Genomic DNA, 23,818 nt, shown 5'->3' with positions numbered 1-23,818 from the left:
AGGTCATTAAAAGAAAGAAAAACTTCTGGTTTTTATCTTTGATTCTGTTTAAAATCAATTGAACATATGTAAATTATCTTTAAAAAGTTAAATTACCAATTCATTTATAGTCTCTGTTCCCTTAATTGTGAAAAATTGTTTCACTGTATTAAATGCAATATAATACCATGCCATTAATCTTCCAGTCTCTGTAAAAGAAGAAAATAAATATGCCAAGTATTTTTAGTGTATTTTTTAAAGTCACAAAATTGATTACTTTTCTTATTACAAGGCTCTACAAAATTTACCACCACTGACTTAGTACGTTATTGCCCCCAGCTGTCTGATGGATATTACTGATCCCATCATAGAGTGGCAGAAAGAAACACACACCAGTTACAGTTTTCTCCAATGGAGATGAATTTACACTAATATACCAGACCGTGAACTGTGGCTGCTGAGAAGCCAGCCACCTCTAGCAGAGGATTGTAAAGAGCACGTATTGATAAAACCTGTCCTTCATTGCACTGTCACAAACAATTATCCTGTGATAATATTCTAAAATTTTTTCCTAATCTGTAACAAAATTTCCAGCAACAATAAGAGAAGATCTGTTCATGAATCAACATTAACAGAAAGAACTTCCATGATTTGTTAAAGAAACTTGCTTATATATTCTAGGCAAACAAGCTCTCAGATTCCACTCTCTACTACATTTGTGGACTGCTATTAATGGGTCACAAAAATAGTTGTGACCCTTTGCAGTTCACTACTATCTCAACAGCCCTCCTGAAAATAAATTTTTAAATAATTTAAAATTATTTAAAATTTAAATTATTTTTAAATAATTAAAAAATTTATTTTTAAAAAGTGTTACCTGTTGGTTTGAAATTATTTGCTTCATCCATCCTGATCAAATTAAAAGATGATAAATCATTTAAGTTCTTCAAACACAGTTCTGTTGACAATTTGAAAATATATGTATTTTTAGAACATGCAAAAAAATTATTTATGTATAAACCAGAATCATCATCATAAAATTGCTCTGAATGTATACCAAAGCAATTCCACTGAACTCAAGTAAAGGTTTTAGAATATGATCCTGCTTCTACTAAAGGTGGTGGCTAACTTCTGCCTGGGGAAAGCTCACTCAAAGATATTTGATACAGCCAACCCAACTCTTTCAGTAAAGCAAAAATAGCAAAGTAAAAGAAACTAGATGCATGGAATGTAGGCTGTCATATTCAATTCTGAATGACAGACCAGAGAGCCCACAGTATTTATACAAAAGATTTCCACTACAGTGTTAACACTTAAATGGTTGAAATTTCAAATATCCACAGGTATTTATGAACCCTTCATCAGAAACTTTCATATTGTATCAAGTGCATTTGTATTTACTTCATTAAACCTATTTAATCAGGTATCTGCATGAGGATGGCCAAAATGTTTTGGTTCTCTCTTTTTCAAAACCAATGTAATTAAAAGGCAAATATTTACAATGTTCAGAATACAAAAATAAATTGGGAAGGCACCCAAAGTTATAGTTCCCATCAACCAGAAATCATTCACGTTGCACATGAAATGTATGAAAATATCAATAGCTATATACATTACTACAAAATATTTCATGCATGCAGAGAAAAGGAGCTAGTTTCTGTAAGAACTTTAGAAAAAGTTTAAGATCAGAGAGCTTCAAGGAAATCTAATCCACATCTAAAAAGCCTTTTTAAGTGAAGCCTTCTACCCTAGCACTATCTGTAGAAGTGATTTCAAACCATGCCTTTTCCCATAAAGTCTTATTTAGGTAGCAACATGCTTCATTCCCTCCATTCCTTTCAACCTCCATTCCAAAAATAGAGATTTCCTGATATAAAAGACAGGAAGAGGTAGAAAACAACTAAAAAAGCCCATGAACTAAGTAACTTTTCTTACTGATAAGTACTCCTTTTTTTTTTCCTATCTGCAAGTCACAGTCAATGTCTCTCATTTTTGGAGACTTCAAGCAGCAGCATACACACTAAGTGTATTCCTGGAGATGTGTCCTTGAAACCCTTACACAAGAAACAGCCTCAGCATAGTTCCACCAAGCCCAACATCAATCACAAATTTTTCTACACAACTGTGTAAAATTTAATAAATGTCTAAGTGGAGTCAAAGTATTGGCTCTACAAATTTCAGGGCATATATCAGTCTATGTTTCCATGTACTGGGCCACCCTCCAGATATTTAAGTTCCAAATGGTTTAGTATACAAATATACAGAATTATGATGGACATGAGGACTTTTCACTGAAGAGAGAAAACTGCATTTGTAGATTTGCTGAATTCCATTTACAATCTTAGCAATTGGTCTTTTATTAATATACTTATTTTGAATGTACTAGAAAACCTAGATTAAAATAAATAAATAAATAATTTGTATGCTATTTCCCTATTTAAAGACGAGGCATTGATTCCCAAAATATTTAGTCCGCTGTATGTTTTGTAATGAAACTGGCAAAAAAACCCTCTTGAAAGTAGCCTTCCCATAATTTTTACAGTATTACAGGAAAAACATGGTGCTGCCTATTTTTTTTTGTATCTGTAAAGTTGGATGCCTCATTCTCACATTACTGTGCACTTGAAGAGAAAGTGCAGTTTCTTCATTATGTATTTGCATTCCCTTAGTTCTTTGCTATTATGCATTTGCTATTCATATAAAAACTTTAAAACTAAATTTGCAATTAAAATAGCAAAATAATTCTTAAGAAGATCTACTAAATCCATACAGCTGAGATATGACTGATACTGCATGGAATGCTTAATGCACAGAAATCTTTGAAAGACTGCAAGTCTTCCCTTGATGCACCTAAGGAAAATGAGTAATTCAATCCATAAGGGCCAAATTTCAGGTATCAAGCAAATAACACACTAGAATGTACATCTTCAGTGCAAAACGTCATGGTCAGATAGTACCAGTCCAGATGTCTGAATAGCAAACCTATATGAATACTGTGACTTAGCTGTACAAAAATACGGAATTTAAGATTTGCTCCGACCCTCCAATACACTGAGTCCACCACTGGACAAGATCTGCCACACTCTGGAGTTCTCCAAAATTCCTTTTTCACATTATTTATGCATTTTTGAATGAGCAATGTAAAAAATATCATCATAAAAAAATAATGTTTTCTCTCTCTTCACCTGCTCTTTATTATTGCTGCTTAACAGGCTATAATCATGCAATTTTAAATTGTTTCTGAACAAGGTGAAAATGCTTACATTTTACATCCTTTGTTTTCAAGGCTAAATTTATGATGAAGGGAAAATGACAATTTCTGAAACGGGCTTTTTTGAACATATAGTAACAGAAATTAATGAAAGCAAATGAGATCAATCAAAGGAAAAATAGGAAGAATGACAAGCAATCAAAGATAAAATGCTTTGCTCCATACTTCCGAGTATGTATATGGAGATGAGGTAAAGACATTTAATTTTTTTCCTCTATACAATAAAAACTTTTCCACCAGTCAAAATGTACTGATAGTGTTTCAAAAGTATTAATAATTAAATAAAATCAATAGCATAACATCATAAATTGCATTTGTTCTGTGAATGGATCTATTGAAATTAATGGAGATATATAATAAACATGGATGAACCTGCCCTAAAACATAACATTTTACTGAAAAAAGCTTAAAAGCCACTTACCTTGTAATTTTGCTTCAATTCCAATTTTATCCAATCCAGGTGAAAAACCTTCATGGAAAGACATAAGGCTTTTTAACCTAATACAATGATATACTTCTTCCTCAGTATCATTACCCATCAAAACTGATTTGCTGATTTTTGGGAGACAGAGAAATACCCCAAAGTGAAAAAATTGTACATATTTATTATAGTGGGAACAAGTCAAAAGCCTTATATAGTTTAAGTACCTAAGTATCAATACATGGCTATTAGAACAGATGTGCATAGGTAAAAGCTGGACATATTCCCCTATATAAAATATCAGAGTCCTAAGTGTTGAAAAAATGCCAGCAAGCAACTTCCCATGTAGAGTTTTCCTATTTCAGAATACAAGAAGCCACCTAATTTGCAACATCCATTCATCTACTAGATGTGCTCTGCTCCAGTCCCACCTATAAATCCTTAAATAAAAATTCTCTGTAGCAAGTGCCCAAAGACTTCCTAATCAGGTGTAGAGCAAGCGGCCAGGAAAAAAAAAAAAAAAGATATGGTCAGGGCTGGGGACCAAGAGGCTGTTCTGGACAAGAAAAATTGAAGACACCAGTATTAGGATTATTGAAATTTTGTTTTATAGAACCTATGCAGTATTAGACAATTTTCTTTTTCTTAGCAGCAGATCACATATTCAGCATTGAAAAGTACATTATGGCTTTATACTACACTGATACATGGTCCAGTGTATTAAGATCTGAAGAAATAGATCATTATGAAGCTATAAATGACTTCTTCATAGTTTTTAAATGTTATACCATGCTGAAATTCCTATTACTTATATTAAAGCAACTGAAACTGTTGTTCGTAAAAATGTTACAGGCCATAATACACATCTTGTTTTCAACCCCTTATGAAATAATAAGTCTGTAAGAAAAAGAAACAAATAATATGGATCTAAGACATCATAGTGTCATAATTTAAATCAATTAAAAAAAAAAACCAACAAACCATAATGAGTTGGATTTTTTAAGGCTCTAATGTACAAGAATGTTGATCGTATCCATTCCAAAGCTACAGAGACATCTGTGACAGTGTGTAGCACTATTTCTGCATTTAAGTGCTCGACAAGATGCCTGTGTAAGCTAGCAAAGAAAAAAAAAAAAAGGAAAAAGTACATTTACCATTTAGTAGTACAAGAAGGGCTAAAACTATGTTTTTTGGGAAAACAAAACAACACAAACCCTTCCCCCCAAACCACAACAATTTTCTGGTTTTGGTTTGTTATTTTTTTTTTATTTTCAACTGTTCACTTTAATCAGTGAAATTAGTAGAAAAGAGTAAAGAAGATGTAAATAATCAACAATGTACTTCGTTTATTATGGCTTAATGTCCAGTAAGCAAAAATAAGAAAACTCTGTCAACTGTGAAGTTTCACGATTATTTAGAAAACAAATCTACACATATTTAAAAGTTACAGCACAATGCTGATATTTGAAAAACTAAACCTTAAGAAAATTACATGAGCAAAATTTCCTATTTTACCCTTCAGTGTCTTAACTTTCCTACATAATTCTCTTGATATCCTGTTCACGTCAAGTGAATACTGTAGTCTGGTATTTGCCACACTATCATCTAAATATTCAGAGACACAACCTGGGTTCAATTCTTGCTTTTTGTCTTCGCAATATGTACTATTTCAGTTTCTTCAGTTTTCCAGCAGGAATCTACAACTATTTTTTTGTTTGTTTGTTTGTTAAGTTTAAGATGTTCTAAAGATGCTTTTAGCTGATAAAACAGAGGCTGTTAACTTCGGAATAGCTTGATTTTATTTTCCTTAAAATTTTCTTAAATTTCTTCTAAACAGACCAAAGTAAGACCCCAAAACCCACCTGAAAAAACACATTCTGTAGAACTATGAAACGTTGCTACCATCTATATAGTCTTATAAAAAATACTTGTTACCTGCTCTCTATTATATCAGCACCATTTAACATCTGTATATACTTCTCCCTTGTACTCCAACGAGTCATAACAACTGCGGTAGCTGTAGTGTCAAACTGAAAAATAAACCCAAAACCTGCTCTATAGCTCTTAGCAAAAAAAAAAAAAACCAGTTGAATATGCATCACGTATCTGCTGAAACAATTAAAACTTTTTTCTTAAAATCCTTGTTGAAATGGCTGTTGAATGCCAACGCCTCTCTAACTTCAATAACTTAAAGGCAAGTTCTAACTCATTTGGGTAGCCAGCAGGACTTGGGATTCCAGCCGTTGCTGGCAAGCAGGTCAGCACACCAGCCTGTATGTGCTAATGTACATTTAAGAGACATGTCAGAAACATCACAAACATGAACTGTTACTGACCCCCTTACAAGGTCCACAGTTAAGGAAAGGATTTCTAACCACAACCACAGAAAATAATTTACTGACACGAGTTCTCATTAGTAATCTCCAAACATTAGAAAGTCTTAAATGAATGGTCAAGTCTTTTATAGTCATTTTTTAGTAATCTTTATCATCTACTCTCAAGCCACCTCACTTAGATTGTTTTTTAATGGAAAAAATACTGTCAGACTAATTTGTTAGATTTTGTACAAGAAGTCTCCTGACTTTTGCATTTTTTAGTTCAGATTAGTGTATGTAATACGGAAAGGCAGATCTTGGTAAATATTTTGGGTCTTGACTCAGTACATTAAAGTGGCTTGGGATTCTGAGTCACAACTTTAAAAATCTTACTGAATTACAATCTCTAGCAAAAAAATCCCCAATCAGTTAAGAAAGTTAGGAATATCAGAAATTCCATACAAGTTTAGATCTTAGGTCCAGATAAAATACTGTCATGTACACAACATACCACAGTGACTAATGTAAGCAGCCACAGCAGATGCATGTGGGGTAAGCTATCTCCTGTATTAGGCTTTATCTGTATTTCTAAAAACTAAAAGACTTAAAAGTGTAAGATTTAACATAAATGATTCTGAGACTTTAAAGAGGTATAGTTAAAATAACGATTTTTAAATTCCCCTCTCCCTTTCCTTTTTACAACCAAAGCAATGTCTAAAACCTTTCTAAAATATAGCATTCTTGGCATCAGCAACCTCTTGTGGAAGCAAAATGAATTATAGCTTTTTGAAGGCAGTGTTTCTGACCCTCCCCCTCTATTCCATTTCTAACTTAATTAGATGTTTCCTTGTTCTGATGTTAGGAGAACAAAAGCACACTGCTGTCTATACTATTCAATATTCCAGAATTTTTATCATGCAATTTATAAGCCATGTGTCAGCTTCCTACTTTTTCTCTAATCCCCATTCATTATGTAACCCAAATGTAATCTTTAGATCTTTTTCCACAGCAAGGTGAAGCAGTGCTTTTTAAAGGACAATAGAAATCTGTTTGGTTTTGTTTCTCAATTAAGAAGTTACCCAGGAGTAATTTAACTATTAATAAGAACTCTTTAAAAACCGAATGCTGCCGAAAAATTGTTGGCATTGTAGTTTATTTGCCAAGAACAGTTTCTACTGATCTGCCTATACATAAAACCAATATAATATAGCATTAACTTACTTGAGGCCTTCCTGCTCTCCCAATCATTTGCAGAATATCAGTTTCACTGTACTCTTGGAACACTCCTCCAACATAATGCATCGTGGATTTTATAACCACCAGATGTGCAGGTAGATTGACTCCCATAGCTAAGGTGCTAGTAGTAACTACATCAGATTAAAGTATATTGATTGCAAGATGAACACCATTGAAATGTCTGGCAGACACTCAACAAGAAGCAAATAAGTGATTCTTGATTCCTAAGAGCTCGTATTTTCTAGTGAAGTCAGTGGGCGTTCTGCACCACAAAGAATTAGACACAGATTACAGACGTGTATTTGCATAACAATTTCTGTGTATCTGATCATCAGCATTCATTCATTATCAAGTACTCTTTAACAAATTACATCCCAGTTATTTTTATTTAAACATTCCTTAATGTTTGGACACAATCCAGAATCCGATCCCCCTTCAATGTAACACACACACACACTGAAGAAACATTATTCATATTTCTTCATGGATAGATACTTGAATACAGCTGTGACTTCATCTCACTTTGTAGTGATCAGTATCTTTAAGATCTAATTTAAAGTCATCAGTCATTAGCATTGTTTATATCCATGGTACCAAACCAGAATCACCACCAATACTATCACAATACTTTACCAACACACACTCGCACATGGAAAACACCGGTCAAGTTTGTGGCAAATTATCTCACACTCATGTTTTCTAATACACTTTCTCTAATGAATAGATGGGGTGGCCAGAAATGAACATGGAAAGCCAGCTATACAGGCCAACTGGTATAACCCGTCCACTAGGAAAACAAAGTATTAATTTTCCAATTCGGTTTTTAAACGAAAGGAGAACTAAAATTAGAAATTATAGGTGCATCAGGAAAGAAGAATACAATCTAAACAGAAGGCATAACCACACCATCTTGTGAGAATATTATTATTTTTCATATTGTTATGGTATGCAAAATGGGAAATTTGTCAAAGCAAAATGACCTAACCATAAAAAAGTTGCCAAGAAAGGTTACTCACTAGTCCAATCAGAGCTTCAGTCCATGTATGTTTATATATATACATGTATACACACACTCTGAGTATATGTACACTCTATTTCAGGAACAAAGAGTTTTTCCGCTTCACAGTATCTGCAAAAGGTGTGTTAAAACCCTACCTGGCATCATGCTCACAGACATATAAAGTAGAATACACCCCATACTCTTTCAGCTTTCCCTCAGTTGTAGAAACATAATTCTGGTATCTTGGACAATTCTGAAATACTGATACAAACTGTAATTTCCAACGGACTTATGTATCAATAAGCAACTTTGCATTCTTTCAGTGATAGTCCACTGAAGCATACATTCACATTGTACTCAGCCGTGGCACAGGGTTTCAAAGTTACTTTTGCAAAGAGAACCACAGTCTCCTGAGATTACAGAAATGGCACTGTAGTTGGCAAAGCCATACAAAATGCACCAGGCAGTCAAAGTAAAGTAGATTGCAGGAGTGCAGAGACTTTTTAATACCGTGGACATTGCAACTCTAGCAAGGTTGCCAGATCACAGTCAAGGTATCTACCTTAAATTTTCATAGTGAGTCATGACCATTGTACAGGAAAGAAAAAAAATCCATGAATCTTTCAGTGTTGTACATGAACCAGACAAACAATTCCCTATAGGGTCCAAATCTTTTTTTACAAAAAAAAAAAAAAAAAAAAAAAGCCTGGATGAGATGAGACCATCATGTCTCAAAGAGATACCTTCTTATTTCAGCTAACAGCAGATGGAATATTTCTTAGGAACCTCACCATCAGTCAAAACACCTTGCATGGGACTTTGAAAATAGTATCCTGTCCATCTAAGAAGCATAAATGTAAAAGATCACCCTCAGGGAAGCCACTGCTGCAAAGGACACAAACAAAGAAAACACCATGTGAACTCTGAGGAAAGACATGCTAGCAGACAGTTCCACCTCAACAGGATGGCTCAGTGGTATGAAAACAAAATGGACACAGCCACACCTATACAGACGGATGTGTATAAGATGACTTCCATGTATGCTAAGAAAAGTCCTATGGTCTTCAGTAACAGTGCATATGTAGACCCAACGAGATAAAAGTGCATGTGGAATACAGACACATCTTTATCTGGAGTTCACAAGGTAATTCCAAAGGTTAAACAAACTATAGAATTATAAAATATTGCCACTTCCAAACTGCATTCTTCTCAGGATACATTAACAGCATTTTGACTTTCAAAGTTAAATTTACTTACAAAGTACTGGTAAGTCTCCTACAGCAAAAGCTCCTTCAATTATTTTTCTGTCAGATACCTCCATACCCGCATGGTGATAAGCCACACCATACATTAAAAGATCTGATAATGAAATAATTGTATCCATCACTTGACTAAGTTTACTCAAGCAAGTATTCATTCACAGAGCAGAGAAGTAGTAGGTTATATTTACCTCTCAGTTTGGAATCTTTCAATGAATTTGCAGACTTCTGTAACCTATGCAACACACAAAAAGATAAAAATGAATATTTCAGAATCACAAAACAGATTCACTAATGCAAGTGGAATATACAAAGATGAAAGTATCTTTTTAACATGCAAAAATAAAGCTCATTATACCCCTAAAGATTATAAGATTCCTTGACATGTACATGTTTTTACATACTTTCCCATAGTTTTCAAATACGTTAGACTATCAAAATGACATAGTCCTAAAATAACTTTTAAAATATACATTCTTTGGACATTTTCAACCACCACCTTTCCCATCTTTGTAAAGGGTACAAACTGACTCTCTGGGGCAGCTGTTGCAGCCTTTCCAGCCCCATCATCTTCCCAAGTCACAACCTACAATATAAATGTGTTGTTCACATAAGGCAAGGAAGAACGTGTTTGAGGTCCAAAATCAGGAAGTAGCTTCTGCAGCTGCCATGACTAGGCAACCCTGAAGTAATAATAATTAGTATGGGTCAGGGCTGTATTTATTAAAGATATCTGATAATGCAAAGACTTCTTAAGACTTAACTTAAAACACTAGTAAGATCACATCCAATTCAACTATTGATATGCTTAATCTTTGCATTTCAAGGCCTTATAGGTCCACAGGAATTAACATTTGTATGTTTAGAAACCAGTTTTTAGAAAATGTTTATGAAAAGTACCTTAAAAATCTAAGAAGCAAATAAAACTTCTCAGGAAGAGTGCCAATTTACCAAAAGAACATCAACTGTGATGACGATTTTGTTTCAGACACTCCTCTGCTAGAAACTATATTATCTCAACAGCTTTCTTCACAGATGTCACAGGTTTACTAAAACAGATAATAACAACTCAAATATAAAAATACCTTTGTTTCTGTTCAATACTCAGTAGAAATTTAGCATCTTTTGCAAGAACAGAAGCAGCCTGCTGTACTCCTTTTCTTGTGGCACAAAACTATAAATAAGAAAAGATTTTTTAAAATCAACACTTTTAAGAAAGAAACACTTTCAAATGTGATAAAAAAAAAGCTGTTGTACCACAAGTGCTGGTTTTTGTTCTGAGTATGTTTGTATAACACCAGCTATTTTGTAGTTAAGAGTTAAATCAAATTTGAATTCTGTCTGATTGTCACTGCAAGGAAAACCAAGAACAATTTTGCGTAGCTTCACTGGTCGTTGATCTTCCTCTATTTTCAGACATACAGCTGGCATCTTGCTATCTGAAAGCCATTCCGCAATCTTTAAGAAAGAAGAAATAGAATGGAAATTGTAAATTTCTGATTTTAATCATTCTCTGCTCTAACCGCATCATATAATTAGCTTTTGTCACATGTAAACTATTAACACATTTGACATTGCTTTTCTCATTAAAATCACAGGTGAAGTTCTGCTTTCTACAGGACCAATATAATTCAGACTGAAATTTCAAGTCTGTTGAGGTTTGTACTTAAGAGACAAAAATCACAAACAGAAATCTAAAAATGAAGTGTGTCCATACTTAGCTGATAGTTCCATATGGTTGTAGGTCATTTATTACATTAACATCAACCTCACAGCTGTCTTCAGCTGACAGCATCAACATGACAACTTTGTTATCAATCTGAATTTATGACTCCAGGTAAATTTTATAAAATACCACTACATTAGTTAAAATACAGTTAAAATGTAACTCTTACATCTTCAGCATTTGGGATTGTTGCAGAAACAGCTACAAATCTCAAGGGAGGAAGTGTGTCATGATTCTCTGAAAGACGCCAAAGAGAAGACTGAATGGTCTTCATTCGACTGACTACAACTTCCAATGTTGCACCACGGCTTTCATCCTTTATAACATGCACCTATTAGGAAATTTAAAAAGATCTTCTAAATATTTCTCCAGTTACAATCTATACCTGCGTTAAATAAGTGTTATATTTTCTAAGTTTCCTTTTACCTTCAAGAACAAAAACAATGCATATAAACCATTAATTTTCTTACCTCATCAATGAGAAACAGCCGTACAAGCTGGACTATAGAGTTGTCTCTCCACCTTCTAGTCATACTATCCCATTTTTCCTGTGAAAAAAACCCAACACAATAAAACAGCAACAGAAGGTGAAAGATGTTTTAAAGGCCAACATATACCAAAAGCAGAGTACAGGCAGACATGCCTGAACTTTAATAAATCTTTAAATAAAATCAGTTAGATTAACTCATGCTAATGTCACGTATGTTTCACCTGGCACATTATTATTAATTGTTGTTTATATGAACTAATAGAACGCACAACAATGTGCAAGCAAGGATAAGGATCATAAAGTTACTACTTGTTACAAAAAAAAAAAAAAAAAAAGAGCAGTCCTAGTAGCACACAACTAGCAGACTACTAGTGTCTGCCTGTTCTAGGTTTTTGTAAGAATTGGGATCAAGACCTACAGGAGTAGTGATAATAACGTCAGCGTGATGTATTTCAAATAAATCATCCACCACTGTATCTCCTGTCAGTTCCTTGCAGCTGAGTCCTATGGGTCCAAACTTTTCTTTCCAATCATCAAAACGCTGACTGCATAGAGCTTTTATTGGAGCCACTAAAAATAATACAAAATAATCAGACTTATATCAGGAAAACCAAATTTTCAACTGTATTGCTAAAGATGCAAAATGCATACATTTTTAAGATGTCTTCTTGAATTTAGTTTCCCTAATTTTCAGCTTTGCTCCCAGAACCATAAAATTTCTAACTGGTATTATTATCCTTATTATCCTGTTCCATGAGCACAGATCAATGTTGAGCTTAGGGCCCCAGTTCTTCCTATCAGCCATCAGAACCCTTTAATTAAGGTTATTTATGCCCTCTCTTAATCCTGATTTTTTCCTCAATCCCACATTGAAACAATCATTCAGAAAGAAGAAACCACACGAAATACATCTTTTCCAATAGAAGATCAAACAAATACCAACCTTTTTCCAATTCATAATGATTTGAACACTCTGTATTCAGAGAGAAAAGGGGTTATAAATGAGAAACAATCCAAGACCGAGAGATAGAATACCAGAAGAAATCAAAATCTATCTAAACTAAATGTACTAAGTGTAGTCAGGGTCATACTGAGCAGCTAAGACAGTAGGTAGCAGCTGACACAGCTGGTAACAGTTCTGATGCTGGTCCTCATGAACCAGACTCCTAAACCAATCTATTTCTTCATATTTTTTTCTTTCTTGAGGATACAAAATTTAACTTTTGCAGATGGAGGCTGATTTCTAGAAAATAGAAGTAATTATCTACAAGGACTGATACTAGCAACACATGTAAGTCTATAGTGGATGGGTAATATGAAAAATGCAGTGATTCAAGTGAAAGAAGTAATCATGTACACATGATCTGAATCCAGCAGTAATAAAACAGACCTTGCAGCGAATACATTCTAGGCTAGTTAGAGCCATTGGAATATGAACCAATTCTGCATATCACTTGACAACTGATCCCTAAGATGAAGAGTTAGAATAAAAGAACCAGGTTTTTTTTATAAACATGCCTGTTGATAAAAGATCAGTTTACAATACACAGTAAACTCAAAATCAACAGTAGCTATTATTTTGACTTCTTAGAGGACAAACTCTTTACAAGATTTTGTAATTTTTATTTGTATAGGGAATCGTGAACACTACAATTACACATTATGGTTAATTACTAATAATAGTTACAATGGTATCACAAATAAACAAACCCTAAAAGGAACAACTTTTTAAAAAATGAGGTAGGTCACAATTTCTTAACATATTTAATTTCAATATCATTAAAGCACTCACTCCAGATCTTCACATTTACAGAATGACATTTTCTACTCCTGTCACCAAAATATTTAAAGCTGCATAATACTTACTGTAAACAACTTTAATATTTAACCAAGGCAGTGGGGCTTCCATGAGTAATTTGGTAATAGCTAGCTCGAACATTACAGTTTTTCCAGAGCCAGTTGGAGCACAAATCACAAAATTCCTATCTGTATAAAGAAGCTAGGAAAGAATTGCAAAGTAGTAAATACTGCGCAGCTATCCATTGTACCTATTCATACATCCCAAAAGCATTGTCTAGGGAAAAATTACACAAGGAAATTATTATTACATTGATACATGTAGTCCTCTAAAAAATTTTGTATTAGCTGCAAACTTTAAGTTACAGCAAAAGAAAGAACATCTACACATCTGCCACAGAAACGTAAATGAGATACTGTTCATTTAAGTTTTTTATGTAACGAAGTCTACCATTCTGCAACAAACAAAAAACCCAGCATCTAGTCTTAGATGACATTAATACAGAATCACTGCCAATGTCCAACTGCAACCAAATAGAGGCTCAACAGAAAGCGGAATTTTGTGCTCAAAGTGCAATTTGTTTTCCTTCTGTAATTTAATCTGCATTCAAAATTCCAACATTGCTGAATATATATAATTTTATCAGAATGTTAAGTTTTCAGTAATGATGAAAGCAGGTTTTGTATGACTGTGCTTCCTTCCTTCCCCCACAATCTATCCTCCACCATCTTAGAAGCCAGGCATGTCCATGTCCAGTTTCCTCATTATTCTCTGACCAGGTTGGCTCTACTGTCCTTCTTCCTCTGCAGTGTCCCTCACCCAACCTACCTCCAAGCAGCATGCTCTGCGCAGCTCCATTTCCCTCCTTCCCTCCCAACTCCTCATGGATTCTACTATTCTCTTCCTTTTTTCCTTCCTTTCTGTGTGTTAATTCTCTAAAACTAGTCTATGACTGCTGGGGGCTCACAAGGATGAATGGGAATCACCTAATACTTGATTTATAAATAACTGTAGCAATGACTGACACTGACAGTGATGCTGAACAGTCAGGAATTAGCTGTGTTCTTCATCTACCATTCCCAGTTTTCCAATGCTCACAAAAATCAATAAAGTATGAATGCTGTATGAATATAAAATTTTCACTGATTTTTCTTAAATAATCCTTTGTAACATTCACTGTAAATCAGCCAGAGAAAATCTACCAAATTGAATGCTTAAAACTAATTTCTTGTAACCAGGGAGCTCCTACCAAGTTGAATTTTGAAAGCTTACCCAATAAAAAAACATCCCACAAGACAATTCTTTTTAATATGTCAATTTCTCTTAATTTTTGAACAACATGTCATGTCCTATACATGAATAAGCAAACCTTACAAACAAGTTCATATTTAGGAATACCAATACAAATGCCATTAAAAAAAAAAAAGTTTTTCTTTTAAAAAGCTATTGCCCTGAGAACTCTGTTTTTGCAACTTTCACGAAAGTAAATCTTGCTTACAGCCGTGGTCTTCCATTATTCTAGGAAGAAAAAGTCACTCAAGGTTATTTTACAGGCCAGTATGATATATAATTCGCAGCAGAAAATAAATACAAATTTGGAAGGAAGGAAAAATACTTCGAATCTATGCATAACACTAAAAATGCAAGGGAAAAAAGAAAAAATACAGCTCCCCATATAATTTAAACACAATATTATTCTGCTCATATAAGCACCATTCTTAAAATCTTCACTTTATAAAACAACACTTAGTAGGTAAGAAATTCAAGCAAACACATTTGCAACATCAAATGTAGCTTAAAAAACATGCTTAAAAATGTTTGTGAATGACACTGGCATTTCCCCTAGGGTTGAATAAAAATTTCAAATGTTCTGTTGAAGACTCTGATGGAACCTGCATCTCATCCCTGCGATACCAATAATACGACCTTTCTCAAATTGGTTGCTTTCAAAATAAATTTTGGGTTTTAAAGAAAAAGCATAGCTGGTAAAAAGGGCATAGACAAATGTCACTTCTCGAAAAGGACAACCTTCTCTGAAGTTCTGCTTTTCTTAATCTTCCTATTAAAATAATCTTAAAAATATTACTAATCTGTACGCATAAATATACATATAATTCACATCTTCGTACAAACGTATTTGTGAACATTTTTAAAAGTTCTTCTGGTCTCTTCTCCCAGGTAAGCACAACCCTGCCCAACTATTCCAGGAAGAGGTTCCAGATACATTACAGGTTTTTAACCGCTTTTGAGTTTTGAATATCAAAGTAACATTTACATTTATCTACAAAGTACGACTTGCACTTGCAGCTAATGTTTCATACTTACATCATCCAAAGCTTTAGACTGTGCGTAGTTAAAATATGGGAACTCCTTAAAAATACTTCTAAATTGGGTTGCTTGACAAGCATTAAGGAATTGAAAACCATTGAGTGAAAATTATAAAATTTGTTTTAGAACTCTAAATGCATCTCTTTCTTGTAATTTAAATGTAAACTTAAAGCATATGCAACAATCTTTCACTGATACAGGCTTGTAAAAAATTATCAAAAATTTATTAAATTCTTTAGTATCTAAAATTTAGAGTCTTGGTGTGCCATATATTGCACTTCACCTACAAACCACTACCTGTTTGAGAGGTCTCAGGATTATACCAATAATCAAGAACCTCCTCCCTGGCACAGACTTCATGTAATGGCATACAATTATGGAATGTGAAACTGCGAGGGACAAAAGCTTTATTCTACACTGCAAACCAGATACAAGAGCAAGCAAAACACTTCTGTTAACATATCTAGAGTGTCAACGGTCACATTATATTTGTAATATAATACAAATTAATTAGCATAATATTGTATGTCCTGTCATAACAGTATCAAAGAAATTCACCTACAATCTTAGTGCTTGCAGCGGTTTTAAAGATATTTTGAATTGGTAATATTGTGTATTCTTCAGATATTATTCTTATCTAAAATATGAGTAAGACGAAAGAGAGTATTGTTACATTTCAAATCCAAATGAGTGAGCTGATCCTTGCCTGGACTTGCATTGAAGCCACACAAGCAGACTAACTGTAACTATCCCATCAGGCTGGGAGGCGCACAGTCAGACATAACACCAACAGCAACAAGAACAACAAACTGCTGAGGCCTCAGATTGATGTTACATTAAAAGACTAAATAAAGAGGAAAAGAAAAAGGAGTGAAACAAGAAATAAAAGTATTTAAATATAAACATTTGAAAAATGGGTAAAGATAAGCAAGCAATACTAAAGAAAATAAGGATTTTTAAAAAAATACTTCTCTAAAATTTAACCTCTCTGAATAAGTGATCTATTTTCAAAATGCAGAACATTGACTATGTATAACTGGCAACATCAGAACAACTCAGTCCTCACTCATTTTGGAAATTATGACATCTCTTAAAGCAAGTCACCTGAACTTAAGTTGCCTGAATTCAGACACTTCCTCTTCCTGATATTTAACCTACCATTTGACAGGTTACTAGAAACAAAATATTGAAAACAGTGTGAAAAAAGCAAAAAAGTTTGACATAGAGATGGGATGGTTAATTATGTTATGGGTTCAAGGCAGGGGCAAGAAGAAGGAAAATTATTTTAAAATCTGCTTAAAGAATGGAAATACACTGTATGGACACTAGAGCATAAATACATAAGGAATATGTGAAGTTTATTTTCTCCTGATAAAATGGGACAAAAAGTAAGATTCAGTTTTCCTAGTAAGCCTATATATCTATTAACTTTTCCTTTATTTAAAGCGTATGGCCATATATGTGTATACGTGTCTTCGCATATAAAATCTAGACTGAAATACACATTGTGCAAACTAAAAATTTTACATTTTACATGTTAAAAATAACCAGTTTTAAGGATAAAATCTGACTGAAATAAATTTGCTTAGCAATGAACAATCTATAAGTTGTCCTATTTTCATTCTAGTTTTGGAAATCCAAAGGGTAAAAATCTATTCATCATCTGATTCCCAGCATTACATTACAAATCAAAACTATTTCAGTGTAACACATGAGTTCCTATGGCTACAAATTAAACACTATAATTTTGTAAATGTAAAAGCATTATAATAAAATCAGTAAATCAGATACAGCAAATACAAGGATACGTATTTCTGTGACAGCCCTCAAAATTTCTAATTTTCTTCCTGTAGTTCCTAAAGAAATAAAAGCAGTAAATTTATAAAACTGGATTTGTTTTCAACCAATAACCATGACAAATATCTTCCTGACCCCAAGCTATGTGTTCTGTGAGGAGCTACAAGGCTATAACAAGGTCCAGGAAATAAAGAAGGAACTGACAGGATAGGACACGGAGCTTATTTGAAGGACCATCGTGGTGGCCCTTGGCTGAACTCACTCTAGTTTAAGGATGTCTTGCCTGTAGCAGAGGCTCAACACTTGATGGAGTATTTAGCCGTGGTCTCAAAAGTGCCAAGGGAATAATCACTTCCCTCAACTTCCTGGCTATGTTCCTATTAACAAAGCCCAAGGATGCTGTCTGCCTTTGTTACTGCTGGGACACACTGCTCGCTCGTGTTCAGCGTGCTCTTCACAAGACCTCAGGCACTTCTCCACAGAGCTTCTCCACAGAGGGTAGGGTTAGCCCCCAACCAGCCCATCCCAAGGGAACCCCAGGGGTTCTCCTTCCCTGGGGCAGGACTTTGTATTTGTCCCTACTGAATTTCATGAGGTCTCTGGCAGTCCCCTCCTCCAGTACAGATGCCTGCAGTAGGCACGTGGGCAGTGTGACCCATTAACTATCACCTTCTGAGCCTGACTGTCCAACCGTATTTTTACCTTTGCAATTGTTCATCCATTCCTAATGTCCTAACTTGGGTACAAGAACGTTGTGGAAGACAGTGTTTTTCAACCATTCTACGACTCTATGAAAAGCCTTGCTGAAGTCAAAGCAAATTACATCTACTGCTCTCCCCTCATCCACAAATCTAGTCACCATTGCTCAGAAGGCAATCAGACAGGAATCACATTTTCCATTCCTGACCACCCTCCAAGTTGCACCTTAAGCCACAGCTCTGCCCTACAATTTTCTGCTAGAACTATTCTATTCTGTACACAAGGTACATTCCACACATGCAATGAGTCCCTGTCCCCAAAAGCTTAAAATCTAGAAATAAACCATGCATATTTAAAAACTCTTAAAAAATATTCTAAACCAAATATTTTATAATTTCATCAAAATCCTCACCACTTTCCTCCATTTTCCAGATTTCTCCTATTTAAAATCTCTTTCTACAAAGATACAAGTATGAGCAGCATTTCAAATAAACATTGCATTTTCAGTTTCTGTCTGGTTACCAATGAAGGTGAGACTATTTACCACGTGAAGGGATGAAGCTGCTCTTTTTCAAATTGTTTAGGGGATTGATTTGAAGTGACATTTTCAGAAAAGTTTACATGACTTGGCACTTTTGAAAATGTGAATCTTCTTCATAAATTGTTTACCCAGCTCATATTAAACACCACCATAATTAAGTTTTATAGAATTGCAGTATCTTGTATCAAATTTAGCCAATTATCTCGCCTTGAGCTAGTGGGAAACTGTTCTTCACTCTACCTCAGATCATGCATATCCATTATTATTATACTCCAAAGACAGACAGTGGACTATTTTTCTTGAAATAGAGTAACAATAATTACCTGTTATATCCAGAATCTCGGAAGCATTAGAAAATGGTTTCATTTTAATTCCAGTTTTAGATGCAATGTCCCCATCATTTACCCTATGCAGAGTAAAATCTGAGTCTTTAGTTTTTGGAGCATGACGATCATTTCTCCATAAACCTTCTTTTCTCACTTCTTTCATGTTTTCACTTGTATTTAAGTAAGTATCACTTTCTTTCACATCCACAGAACTATCTTTAAACTCTGTATTTTTATACATATAACCAGACGTTTTAAATAAGCTGCAAAAGATCCAGGATTTTCATTAGTTTGTTGTAATATTACAGAGTTTCTCTAATTTTTGAAAAATATGTATGTTTGCATTAGAAGCAGAACTAGTAAAACATAATAATAACAAAAGTTTGCATCTAACTTTATTTGATCTGACACTCTTCTACCTGAAGAAGACTCCTTTCAAGATATATTTTAATTTTACTTTCATTTGATAAAGAACCTGAAAGAATAAACTGCCTGTCCAGGTGGGCTCTGATTCCCAATAGCAGATTAACCGTCAATCTCTGCATAATTAAAAGCCATAAGAGACATACAGGTTCAGAGGAATGAATGAGAAGAGCAGGGCATTGAAGAGGAGTTTATCTGTAAAGCCCCTCCTCCCAGGAAGCACCAAAATCATGTTGAGAACTACTCAAGGTATTCCTGGCTGGTTGACTTCTGCTCTGAAAAGCAAGTGATCTTAGCCCTCTTGCTCATTACCACGTGAGTAAAGAACTCAAAATGGTATTTTGAAAAAGCTTTATTATCAAACAATTTATTTAAAATTAAAGCAACAAACTTCATCCTTACTTTTCTCATAAAAGAGGCTGAGCTCAGGACACATTTAATTACAGTACTAAAATGTTGCCAAAAGGAAACATCCTTTTTCCTTATACTCAGAAGAATTAGTGTCTGGAGCCCTGTTAAAGTATCTTAAATTGAAGGATCCAAAACTTGTGTGTTCAAGAAATGTATCTAAAATAATAATATGATTCTGACAGTTGGGAAATTATCAGACACGTACCTTTTTCTTAATGTTGAATGGACACTCTCATTATCATCTGGAATTTTACTTAATCTGGATCTGGAATCATCTGGAAAATTACTTAATAGCTTATTTTGTGAAAAAATTGCACCAGGTTGCTGAGAAACCCCTGCTCCGGTTTTAGATTTATCTTGGTCAGAAGAGAGAAAAAATGAAACCATTTTCAGATTTTTCATGCCAAAAACTAATTTTCTCTCTTTATCCTACACTTAACTGGAGTACTTTTTCAGAGGCTGTGCCAGAATGAACCGGTGCTGGTGATCTATCATTTACTTCCTCAGTGTTACTCTTATATTGTTGTATAAACTTCTGGTGCTTTCTCCCTTCTCCAAAACCAATAAATTACTATTTCTATTAATGTTCATATTCCTATTCATAGTCATTTAATTAAATATCTTCCACAGAGAATAGGCCAAATTCACATATATTATGTGAACTGATATTTCTTGCAATCTCATTGCAAGACCTTTGGTGTATATTTTATGACTCATGCTGATGAATGCAATGCATCTGTTGTCAACTAAAAAGTTATAAAAATAGGGTCACTTTCTATGCTTCCTATACAAAGTAGTAGAGCAAAACTATTCCTCAGATCTGCAAAGCAATTTGTAAGATAGAAACTCTTCACTCTGTCCCAGAATAAAGACCATCTTTTTAAAAAATGACACAATGACCAAGCTTGAAGTTACTGCTACAAACAGCTGCAAGAGAAATCCTGCAATCCCAATAGCCAAAATTCATAGTGATATCAGTGACAGGATGATTTCTTAGTCATCTTGGTTAGTTATCACATTTTGCAGGGTTAGTTCTCATTAGGATCAGTGACCTGATCTGGCTGACCATATAAGCATTGCTGTCAGCAAAAGGAAAGCAAAAGCAGAAATAAGCAACTGAATGCAACAAGATTACAGAACAGCTTTATTCCCCAGCCTATTAATTTCAGTGTTAGCTATCTAGAAATTTAAAATCACAATGGCCTGATTGTGACATAACCCCAACAATCCTAATTCTACCAACACCAGAAATCTTACCTGAATGAGTAGTTCTTAATGGAATTGCTCTCGCATAAAGTAGAAAAAACCCTTCTATCTTAGTAATACAATTCATAAATAGAGAATATCATAAATCAGCACAGCAGCTAAAAAATGCAGAAATCTAGTTGGGAGAGATAAAGCAACCAAATTCTTTAGAATGGATGTCCTTAAGGTGATCCAGAACGTCTAAATGGAAGGCATACTCCATTTAGCGGCAAGCAATGGCCAGATTCAAATTTGGCCTCCTAAATAGCAATTTGAAAAGAGCACCAAAAGAGAAGATGAACGTTAGGTTCATATAAACTCTCTTTTCCTTGGGTGGGAAACAGGTCATTGGATCCACATGTTGCATTATGCTTTTACAGCTGCTATCTACTGTGTTATGATGCTTCATGGAACAATGTGGAGTAACTTAAAATTTGATCACGCTTCTTACCTTGCCCACTTCTGCACACTACACTTGTAGCCTGTATATGCCCAAAGAGGACTGATAATAATCCAAACATATGTAAGACCATCACCCTCAATTAAAATACATTCTTTGTCTATATTTGCATACCTAGAATATTTCATATTTTACAGCATTAAAAGAGCATTATTTGTTAAGCCATTAAAAATGAATGTCCAATATTAAGGTTTAGTGGGACTTCGCAGCGTTAGGTTTACAGTTGGACTTGATCGTTAAGGGTCTTTTCCAACCTAAATGATTCTATGATTCCATTCTGTATTTTACCCATATCAGTGTTGGCTGTGTTTTTCTCCAGTTCCCTCTGTAACTCCTCTGCAGCTGGAATTTCAGCAATAGCAGGAGCAGGTGCGATACACCAAAACTTAGGGTCTTCATTTTCTAGATACCTATTTTTAACACACAAATGTAAGGTAAAAGCATTCTTTAAGCACCCTCCACAACTTCTAGCTCAAAATAACTAAGTTAATAACCTACTGTTTCTCCTGATAAAAAAATATTCTTATTCTGTAATTCTTTTGATTTTTAATCACAGAAAATTTAAGAGGCAAAACTTATAACCTATATTTTTTATAGCCCTAACATACGCCTGCATCATTCAAACTTCAGTGTGCTTGGAAAAACATTTCAAAGTATAACTTATGAACCTAGAAATTTCTAGCCCCACATTTCTATTGATAGACAGAAAAGGAAGTTACAAAAAAACCCAAAAATTCTGCTGTAAAATGATCCAGTGTGGAAAAACTTGGAAAATGTATATATTTAACAATAAAGATTTACCTTTGTCTTGTATCTGGTCTTTCATAAAATAAATTATCCAATGAAAAGACTATGTCTGCAGAGTTGAACATTTTTAGATCAAATGTGAAGTCTCTTAATCTGCAAAAGGCAGCACAAGGAACAGTGACACTGAAATTACTAGAATTGAACCTGTATAAACAATAGAAATCTTATAGTTATAAGTGCCAATACTTAATTTCAAGATTTTTTTCCTCTTAGAGCTCCTGCCTGCATCCTTAATTCTTCTTCAAAAAGAGAACCTCTCTCCTAATAAAATATGTTTCCTATTACTTACAACAAAAAAATCATACAGGACAGTGCTTTAAACAACCTTTACATTACCATGACATGTCAGGAGGGAAAATGTGGGTAACAGTGAAGATTCACATAAAGTTTCTGTTAAATTATTTAATTTCTAAGAATAATGCTAAGATTCTTTTATACAACTGCAGACTATGTATTTGTCAGATTGTTTCTGTTCTGATGGAAAAATACAATCTATTTTATGGTCAGATTCTGTCAATTTTTACAAAATAAAATTATTCCATTATCTAAAAAATCCCAACAACTATTTTAATTTATAAACAAATTAGATTTTTTTAACCTATATGCAAATTGCTTACCTGGATCATTGGAGTATGGGCCCAACTCTTAAACATTAACAGGTTTTTTCTGAAACATCAGGACCAGAGATTATTTCTAAATTATTTATCATATACACCAGTTTTAAAAATACTCCAGTTAATTTAAATGTTTTTCTCCTAGCACCAACTCTAGGCATTAAACACGTTTTCTTTATGTTTGAGAAGTTTCACAGCTCTTAATTATGCTTAAGGACAACTTCAAAAAGACCTCACTAGAAGAATACCACGGAATGGATTTTATGAGTCAAAAATGTTAGATTCCCCAAAACAAATGGTAAAATAGCAAATCAACTTCAACAGAGTTTATTAAACTCAATAAAGGCCAAATCTGGTGATAAAATAACAAAGCAAAACTATCTTCTTTACCTACAGAGATAAACCAAAAGGGACACTCCTTTGTACTCCAGCATCCCATTAGTAACACTTGAAAAAAAATCCTTTAGGAGTTCTCTGCAAATAGGATTCAGGTTTACTTAATTACTGTATACTGTCAGCTGTGAATCAAAAATTTTAAAAATATTTTTCTTCCACAGAAGCTGTAAAACTTCAAATATTCCACAGAAATGTTTCAAATTTAAAACAGAAAACATTTCACAATACCAGCAGAATATAGAGCATGTAATCAAAACTGTCTGTGAACACAGTGAA

At 34.1% G+C, this 23,818-nt stretch overlaps 1 protein-coding gene across 1 annotated transcript in view; it reads right to left on the bottom strand.

Annotated features, from left to right (window-relative positions):
• The window catches only part of HFM1 (helicase for meiosis 1), a 36,309-nt gene extending 13,712 nt beyond the window's left edge, over positions 1-22,597 (bottom strand). The window contains 21 exon segments of the mRNA XM_074152076.1: positions 97-188; positions 857-937; positions 3,672-3,719; positions 4,653-4,786; positions 5,607-5,701; positions 7,208-7,353; positions 9,480-9,581; positions 9,673-9,716; positions 10,567-10,655; positions 10,739-10,939; positions 11,377-11,538; positions 11,678-11,755; positions 12,116-12,267; positions 13,564-13,696; positions 15,821-15,891; positions 17,632-17,679; positions 19,184-19,449; positions 20,226-20,416; positions 20,418-20,572; positions 22,014-22,135; positions 22,527-22,597. Of these exon segments, the coding sequence (XP_074008177.1) occupies positions 97-188; positions 857-937; positions 3,672-3,719; positions 4,653-4,786; positions 5,607-5,701; positions 7,208-7,353; positions 9,480-9,581; positions 9,673-9,716; positions 10,567-10,655; positions 10,739-10,939; positions 11,377-11,538; positions 11,678-11,755; positions 12,116-12,267; positions 13,564-13,696; positions 15,821-15,891; positions 17,632-17,679; positions 19,184-19,449; positions 20,226-20,416; positions 20,418-20,572; positions 22,014-22,135; positions 22,527-22,597 (2,481 nt within the window).
• Between the last annotated feature and the right edge of the window lie 1,221 nt (positions 22,598-23,818).

The sequence above is a fragment of the Numenius arquata genome, chromosome 8, assembly GCF_964106895.1.
Source record: "Numenius arquata chromosome 8, bNumArq3.hap1.1, whole genome shotgun sequence".
Taxonomy (NCBI): Eukaryota; Metazoa; Chordata; class Aves; order Charadriiformes; family Scolopacidae; genus Numenius; species Numenius arquata.
The sequence above is the reverse complement of the archived record's forward strand: the minus strand, read 5'-3'. Positions and strand labels throughout refer to the sequence as shown.